The sequence below is a fragment of the Acinonyx jubatus genome, chromosome A1, assembly GCF_027475565.1.
Source record: "Acinonyx jubatus isolate Ajub_Pintada_27869175 chromosome A1, VMU_Ajub_asm_v1.0, whole genome shotgun sequence".
Taxonomy (NCBI): Eukaryota; Metazoa; Chordata; class Mammalia; order Carnivora; family Felidae; genus Acinonyx; species Acinonyx jubatus.
In genome coordinates, this window is record NC_069380.1 from 17161631 (window position 1) to 17170473 (window position 8843).

At 41.2% G+C, this 8843-nt stretch overlaps 1 protein-coding gene across 3 annotated transcripts in view; it reads left to right on the forward strand.

Moving 5' to 3' along the window:
- Nucleotides 1-6482, forward strand: part of FREM2 (FRAS1 related extracellular matrix 2) — a 168155-nt gene extending 161673 nt beyond the window's left edge. For all 3 annotated transcript variants that reach the window (XM_027064727.2, XM_053214654.1, XM_053214661.1), the window contains one exon: nt 4-6482. In XM_027064727.2, coding sequence (XP_026920528.2) covers nt 4-516 — 513 coding nt within the window. In that variant the 3' untranslated portion in view covers nt 517-6482. The remainder of the gene's footprint in view (nt 1-3) is intronic.
- The last annotated feature ends 2361 nt before the right edge of the window (nt 6483-8843 follow it).

Genomic DNA, 8843 nt, shown 5'->3' on the forward strand with positions numbered 1-8843 from the left:
TAGGTGGCTCTGGGCCGAGAGTGGTACATACACACCATCTACACAGTAAGATCGAGAGACAGCGCCAATCGAGGTATTGGCAAAAGAAGCGTGGAGTACCAGCACCACTCTTTGGTGAGTTCAGGGAAGCCCCGGGAAGGTACCAAAGGCCGGAAGAAGAGGGAGATGAGGAGCCCACCCCCGCTGGCCTGGGAAATAGGTGCTGAAAACAACCGGGGAACAAACATCCAGCACGTCGCCCTGGACCGCACCAGCAAGAAGCAGATCCCCCGAGGGAGAGTTCCTCCTGACGGCGTCCTCCCCCGGGAGCTCAACCCTCCCAGCTCTGAGGTCAGCCTGGTCACGGTGGTGGGAGGCATCGCCGTGGGGTTACTCACCCTCTGCCTTGCCGCCATCACAGTGACGATGTGCCAGAGCAAGAAGGGCGCCCGGAGAAAGGACGCCCTGAAGGGCTCGGGCAGCAGCAAGCCCATGATGCCCCCACAGAGCCACCACAACGACAGCTCAGAGGTTTGATGACCACAGGTGGATTCAGCCTTTTCCTCAAGTGCCTCGGAAAGACGATAGAAACCCAAATGCTTCCGTCAACAGCAGAGCTTTGGGGACTTCTGCTACGAAGCTGCTCAGAGGACCTGACCGGACTACTGAACTTGGATTTGAATTCTGTCTACTCTTTCATGCGTCACAGAACAAATTCAGACCACAGACCGCATCTTTCTTCTTGCCCAAAAGGCAACCTACGCAGAGCCAGCGATGGACCGCCAGGGATGTACTTCACATTTAGGCATTTTCTCCACACAGCGGAGACAAATCTATTCAGAGGTGCTACAGACTCCGTCAGAAGTTTAAGAGGAGTCTATTGTTGCTATGTTAGTCTGAACCTTGAAGGTGCAATTATCACATCATTTATTCACTGCCTAACAGTTTATTACTAGGACAGTTTAATTGCTAGTCTGAAAGGATGATAAACACACTGTTTATTATGACAAGTTTTCTAACAGGCGAAGACGGCACAGAAGTATGACCAGGGATAGCTCAACCCATAATTCACCTCTTCTACTACATGGGAGGGAATGGAAGGAAAGAGAGAAGGAAGTAACTGACTAGTTTGGATTTGAATTATGGTGTCCTTGTTTTATTTGCTTATTTAATTTTAAATTAAACCAAAGAATATGTTCCATCTGGAAGAGATTGTTGAAGAAAGACTTTGCTGTTATATAGTGAGAAGTAGTCGAGTTCTTGCATGGTAGTATACCTAATTGGTGCTCAGCATTTGTGGGAAATGAGAGGGTTGGTGGCGTTTGGATGATGAAGAAATGCTATAGCGTTAGATTTGCATTTATAAGACAATGTTCTCTAAGAACTGAGCCTAGATATTTGCAGTATTGAACCCACAGATGATAATGAAAAATATCATTACAGGTGGTGGAGGGAGAAAGTGATATTTATTAGCATAACGTGTTTAACCAAAGTGCCTCTATACACATTTTATAGAACATTTTGCCAGATGACACCTGAGGTTAACCCTCAGAGTAGCACAATCACATAACAATGTCCAGAACTCGAACTGACCATAGGACATTTCATTAACTTGCTAATCAGCATCTGCCCTAAGCCAGGGGACTCTCTGCCGCTGTCATTCCAGAGGTGGTCTTGGAGGTGCCTTCTTCTTCTTTGATCCAGGAGGAGAGTAGCATTCTGTGACATCTGCAATTCAGGGAGCTGATGCAGTGCGATCCCTGAGTATCTGAAAATGTAATGCTTAACACCGCTTACAGTGTTAAAAACCAAGAAACATAGGGAGCTTGCTTGGCAAGGCTCCTGTCGCCTTTCTGGGAAAAGAAAAATGTGCTTTTACCAAATGGCAGAGATTTCGGTTGGAAAGGGAAGGAAAATGTCAGTGGTCTCATGACCAATCTTCCAAAAGCTAGTAAATGTATTTCAAGCAAAAAGAAGGTCGGGAGAAAAAGAACCATGCCTAAAGACTAACCAACCCTCAAATGTCGCCTGGAATCCCCTTTCACTTGCATCCATAGCCTGGCCACACTGGACATCTAGTGGAATGGATCTTACCTGGTGTCTGTGAGCACCAACCATCTCTTTATTGGAAAGAAAAAAAAAGAATCTACACTGGTGCTGAGAGAGAGAGGTGAAAAGTGTCTGATACTCGCTTCTTTTGGGCAGCTCTGCACTTGACATTCAAAGTCTTTCAAAGAACATGGTGGACCGTAGTCCCCTTCCATTGGGGAATTTACAAATATCACCTATTATTCAAAGGTGTCCCCCCACCCTGGGACTTACATAAAGTACTGGATGGCCCAGGAGTTCAGTTGTCAAATAAACGTCAGTGCTTTCTTAATTGTCCCCTTTCCTTTTGCTTCACATTCTGGCAGATGCTTGGCTACTTCTTCAGTTATCTCGTAACTAGTATAGGCATAAGCATGAATGACGCAGCTTCAAATGTGTGGACTTCTCATGACTTAGCATGGGGTTCAATTCACTTAGATAGTGAGAGCAAGTACCCTCAATTGACCTTATGCTACTTTGGTAGCTTGGGTGCTTCAGAGCCTACCGTGCGGTCTTGGGCGTCTCTGTCACTGAGTGTAGTAATTAGCGAAGCATCGTTACAACATGTCTGTTTTGAGCCTTTGGGCCACACTGGCTTTGTACCAAACTTCACTCCGCAATTAGTTTTTCTAGTGAGATTGCCATATATAAATTGGAGAGTTTATAAAATACAGAACATGTCCATCCTTTCCTAATAAAGAAGTTTCTTCCTCTCCACCCATTTCCTTCTCTCTTTCTCTCCCTTTCTGTCTTCTTTTCCTTCCTCCCCTTGAAAACAGAGAGTCTGTGGGAAGTAGGCAGATACAGCTTTCTTAAGTATAAAGTGTTTGGATTTCAGCATTATTTCTTTTGTATCTATTCACTTAATATGTGATTTAATATACATTAATCATAAAAACTCTTTTTAGTGGAAGAAAGAATCAGGCAAAATGCTTTATTGTTCAATAAAGCAGACCCTTTTTTTCAATATGTTGTTTTTAGAGAATTATGCTGGTATTATCAGATCCAATTACATAAAATAACTTCCCATAGACAACAGGATGTAGCTATAATAGCTCCTTAGATGCTCAGTAGCTTCTGACCCTAATTAAAACAAGATTTTCTTGATGTTGCATAGTAAACCCAAAACACAAATATATATATATATAGAGAGAGAGAGAGAGAGAGAAAGAGAGAGAGCGCCTTAGTAACTCCCCCAGCATATGAACTATGAAGCATTAAAATACGTAATTATGTTTTAATCATGGTTTTACTTATTCCAGTTCATTCCCTCTGTTAACATTTACTAAATGCTTTCCTAGAATTAGCCACTTTGAGAGATTACACAGAAACCAAGATATCCTCCCTGCTCTCAGGCAGGTTATGCTCAAATGTGGCATTTCTCTTAGACTAAAGGAATCAAGATTTACATTAGGTCCTCCCCTGGACCAAGAACACACCAGGCGTATCTGTGAACCACAATTTAAAAATCTCTCCAGAGCGCTGACAGTGGCTCTAATCTTTTTCATCTGAAAGAACCCCACATGTTATAGATCATTCTGCTTGTGGATCTCATGCAAAATGTTTCAGATCAATAATTCAATGGAATTGCCCTTCAGAAATCTACACAGAGAAGGTACGTTGCAGGGATGTGGATAGCCCTGTATATCCTTTTCCTCTGAATGGAAGACATGCCTACTTTATTCCAAGAATGGGATATAACACATAAACTCTTGTTCCAGTCCGTGAATATCCCCAATACCTCCTGAAGCGCACCCTCCCACAAGCCTCCACAATGTTTGAATAGTATGAGTAAAGGTCAACTGAAATTCTGCCATGCTACTGCATAGCATTTGTGATAAGAAGGACGGATTCTAGGCTCAATACGAAGGGATTTAGTTCTATAAGCAGCAAACAACTTTATCAAGTTCTCTTACCTCTAAGTCTTTCCCAGGGAACCGACTCCAAGGTCCATTTTAAAAATGGAAATGGAGGGGCGCCTGGGTGGCTCAGTCGGTTAAGCGTCTGACTTCAACTCAGGTCATGATCTCATGGCTTGTGGGTTCGTGCCCCGCGGCGGGCTCTGTGTTGACAGCTCAGAGCCTTGAGCCTGCTTCAGATTCTGTGTCTCCCTCCCTCTCTGCCCCTCCCCTGCTCATGCTCTCTCTTTCAAAAATAATTAAACATTAAAAGAAATAATAAAAAGAAATAAAAATGAAAATGGACCTGTATGAGAATCATGGAGTCTTTCCTCGTACAAATTGGTGCTAAGGGTTAAAACAGTCCTAGATTGAGAAATAATAAAGTAGCAATAACAGCAGAATGTAATGACATTTAGATTTTTGAAGTTGGAAATTTGATTTCTGCTACTCTTTTGAAAATATCTATTTAGTTTTGGCTGAGAAACCAATTTAGTCCTTTAAAAAGAAAAAGAAGAAAATATCTCTAAAGATGCAAATGTTTTACAAATTTGAAATTTACATAATTGTATTCATTTGAAAACAAGTGAGCTATGATTCTTTGAACAGCTTTCATCTCTTGTAGCCATGATAGCAATAACAAAAGGAAGAAAACAGGTGTCTTTACTAACCCTAGGGCCAACGATGAATAGGGCTTAAATGTTCAATCAGTCCCACTGCAATGCCTCAGAAATGTGCGAGTTGGCAGGAAACTATAAATACTACTATTATCTTGCACACACACAGCCACATGTGCATCTAAAAACAACCAAAGATCTCATTTCTAGAAAAAAAGATGGCCCTAACTACAGTTTGAACTGAAATGGTTCACATGGAGATTTTCGAGAAGGTCAACAGAATGGTTATTTGTATAAACATACTATTGTGGGAAGTTTCTTGGACATTAGTTCAAAGGTTGATATGTTTCCTTAAGATTTTTTCCTGGTATTGATTCTAGTGTTGCCTGGTAAAGATGTAAACACTTTCAGAAAATATTATCTGTAGGTTCAGAGTTTCTCTCACTGTCTAGTTCTCCTTGTTGCCATGTCCTTTGATGTTAAGAACAAAAGACAGATTTTGGTAGTTATTTTGATTTTAATAAGGCATTTAAACATAGAAGTTCATGGTATTTTCTATAGTTTTTTTTACCAGAAAGATTATACAGAAAGTTTTTAAGTAAAGAATGCTGATTCCCTCTTGAACTAAAGTTGATAAAACAAACTCTACTAACGTCAGCCTCATTCTGATTTAATTTTATTGGGGAAAAAAAATCAGAATATTGAATTTGCAAACTTTTAAATCGTGTTGCTTTCTTATCTTTCAAGTACATTTTATTACTTTTTCCCTGATATTTGTTTGTGTGTGGTTTTTTTTAGTATTGTGTTTTAGTAAAAATCAACATTGAAAAAAAAAAAACTTGCTCTAGCAATGACATCTACTCCTTCCTTCCTTGGTTCCTTCCTTCCTTCCTTCCTTCCTTCCTTCCTTCCTTCCCTCCTTCCTTGGTTCCTTTCTTCATGGACTAGGTTTTTTTTCTTCCTCTGAGATTTGTTTATCATTCTTCCTGTAATGCTTCCCTTTTAGTTTTGAAACCATTGCCATTTTCACTACGTAATTAACATATTCTTATCCATCCGAAAGCTAGTAGGTGAGCATAAGACATGTGCACTGTCCTTTGTTTATAAAATGTTAAGGCTTTTGGGTGAAGGAAAGAACTCCCTTCAAAAGATCAAAAGCATCATATTGAATAATGTGATGACAATCTGTGCTTTGATTCTCTCAGTAAAGGTTCAACACTGACATTTAAGATATTTTAAAAGATCCCTTTAAGGATCTGATTGAGTAAAAATAAAAGGCCAGAGATCACATATATGAGGCTGTTTTGGATGATTGAATACTTTGCAACGAAATAAATGGCAAAACAAAAATACTGTTAAAATGTTAACAGCATTGAAGTGTTTTAAATTGTGATTATTAAATGCACGGTGTTCTTTTTACAAGGAGCCAGATGTTGCCTACACCAATTACACGATCCTTTGAATACTCTAAGCGAACTTCTACTCCTGGTATTTATTTTTCCAATGTTTGGATCGTCCTTTCATAAGAATTGTCAGTATTGCGCCTTAGAAAAGAAGAAAGTAAAGAGAGAGATGTAAATTTTTAAGAACCAACCTTAATGATAAAAAGCATGATAATACAAATCACTTAAAATACAGAAAAGCAATTACTGGGAAGAATAAAAGATCATTTCTGTAAGGGCCAAAATAAGCATATTACAAAAAGAAGTACAAAGCAGAGTCTGCTTCTGTCGTTTCAGGAATTCAAGTTTTTGGCAAGGTATTTTTAAGCCCATTTGCCTATAAAAGGAAACTTCAGCCTGGACAAGGAGTTGTGTGTTTTGTAATTGTAGTAAGTGCCTGCGTCCTTCCCCAAAGCCCTCCAGAGCACTCAGTAAATTTATATTTATCCAGCCACTGAGCAGCATATCTGTGTGTGATGGAATTAGTTGCAGAACTTAATAGCCTTTGTGATTTTCCCATGGGAACTCTTCAAAAGCTAACGGGGGTCTAGTTTTTTTGTTTATTTACTGGGATACTTCATATTTGCTGGATATCGAAACTTATCCTGGGAAACCAATTATGCAAATAATCTGGAGCCATTCAGCCTTCAATCCATGTCTAAAATAATTCTTGCTGCCACTTGTGTTTCATAACTACCACTGTTTTCCATCAAAACACATCACATGTTTCATATAAATAAAGCCCATATAAAAATAAATGTGTTAAAATGGTCAAATGATTGTGGTTCATTCTCTGGTTTCAACTTCACTAAAAATCAACGAACTTGTGCAGTCTGCAATGAGTGTCAGTTATTTCCTTCCTGGGTCTGAAGCCTGAGCTCCTGCAGGCTTCCAGACTGGGACATGTGTTCCCACGAATTCTCTGATGCTGATGGAAAAATACAGCCGCTCCTCAGCGGGACCTACCTGCAGGATCTTAGTGCTTATTCACCAGTTGTAGCAGGTGCAGACACAGCCAGAGGCCGCCAGGGGCCATGTATACTTACAGGAAACGATATATTTAGGGAACTGACTCTGTCCCAAGGAGCAGGGTGTCTAGATCCTACTACAGTTATGAAGCTGTGCCCAGCTACACTGATAAGGATGAATCAACTGATCGGGTCCATTGCTGAGAGGCTGACAAGGTAGTCTGGTTGCCTTTATGCGAACTTCACTCAAGTCAATGATCTGATTTTTGTATGGTCACCTTTTTAATATGTGGCCACCAGAATGCAGTACCAAAAAGAAATGCAAAGGCAGCCTCTTAGAGCCATAAGAAGGATTGTGTTGAAGGATTATACTGAAGGATAATCCCAAGAAAAGGGCAAAATACACAAAAGATGGAGTGGAGGGCTGGGGGAAGAAATGGCCATATCGTAGCAGAAAAGCTATGATTGGCCTCAGAAATGATGGATTCAATTCTTCTCCACTATAAATCTTTTTTATTTTATTTTATTTTATTTTATTTTATTTTATTTTATTTTAGAGAAAGAGTGCACAAATGGGGAGGAGGCTGAGGAGGGGACAGAGAGAGAGAATCTTAAGCAGGCTCCATGCTCAGCACAGAGCTTTGACTTGGGGCTAGATCCATGACCCTGGGATCATGACCTGAGCCAAAATCGAGAGTCAGACACTCATCCGACTGAGACACCCACACCCCCCTCCATCTTCACTATAGAAGAAAGCCTGTATGCTAGGAAGTTTCCACACTGCTAGGGACAAATCCTGGCCTTCAAGAAATTGGAAAAGAGGACCAAGGAAGGGAAGGCTCATGATCCAGCCACGCCAGATATTGACAGTGGGAGACAAGATCATGCCATAAAGTCATAATCACCCCAGAGGGATGCAAACTAAGGGAAAACCCCTCCCTAACCAGTATGAGTGAATGTGGACCTGACTAGGGGGGAGAAGTCATCAGGAGCAGAGTTAGGCCAGTCTGAGCCCTCCCTACCCAACAGCCATGCCAGTAAACTGTGGCAGAGGAAGGTCAATAGCAATTTTTGAAAATCCTACAATAGACTGAAAAGCCTTTCAAGACGTCATGATCTCATCCTAGAAATTTAAATGTGACTAATTGCGAAATGGTTAAAGGTGGTAGAGAAGACAGAGTAAGATTATATCCAAAGGAAGTAGACACGGGTCAGAGACAATGCAGGGTACCAATCAGGGAGGGAACGTTTGGGGAAAGGTGTCTGCAAAAAGAGGGAAAAGTATCTCCCCAGGATGTCCTCAGAGTCCGAAACATACGCTACATTACAACATACAGTAGCTGGGGCCCGATGTGGTTCTGCCGCTTTTGATGAGGACAGGAGCCCCTCCCCCCTCCACACCGTCACCACCAGTTGGCTTGAATTCTAAAGAGATCACTACATCGAGAGGCATTGTTATTACCCAAGGGTCGTAAGAGAAGGCCTCAGAGGCAGTGGCATGAATGAAGGAAGTGTTGTTTATAATTTATAGACATGATTTTCTGGGGGTGTGACCTACACAGAGTATGATTTTCAGGGACATTTTATGCACATTAAAACAAGTGTCTGCTCTGTGTAGATAAATTGGAGAAAATACTTTCTCTATGGAGATATTAACCCCAGGCTCATAATTTGGTGTTTTCAAATGGAAGTTTTGTTACTATTCAGCTATGACAAGGCCAACGGATCAAGAAACAATTGCCGTTGAAAAGAAAGCACATGATGCTCATAGGCTCCCAAGGGAGACAGCCCATCACACCACAGGAGCCCCACACACGGGAGCACCAGGGTCAGTCATGAGGCGGAGGGAAC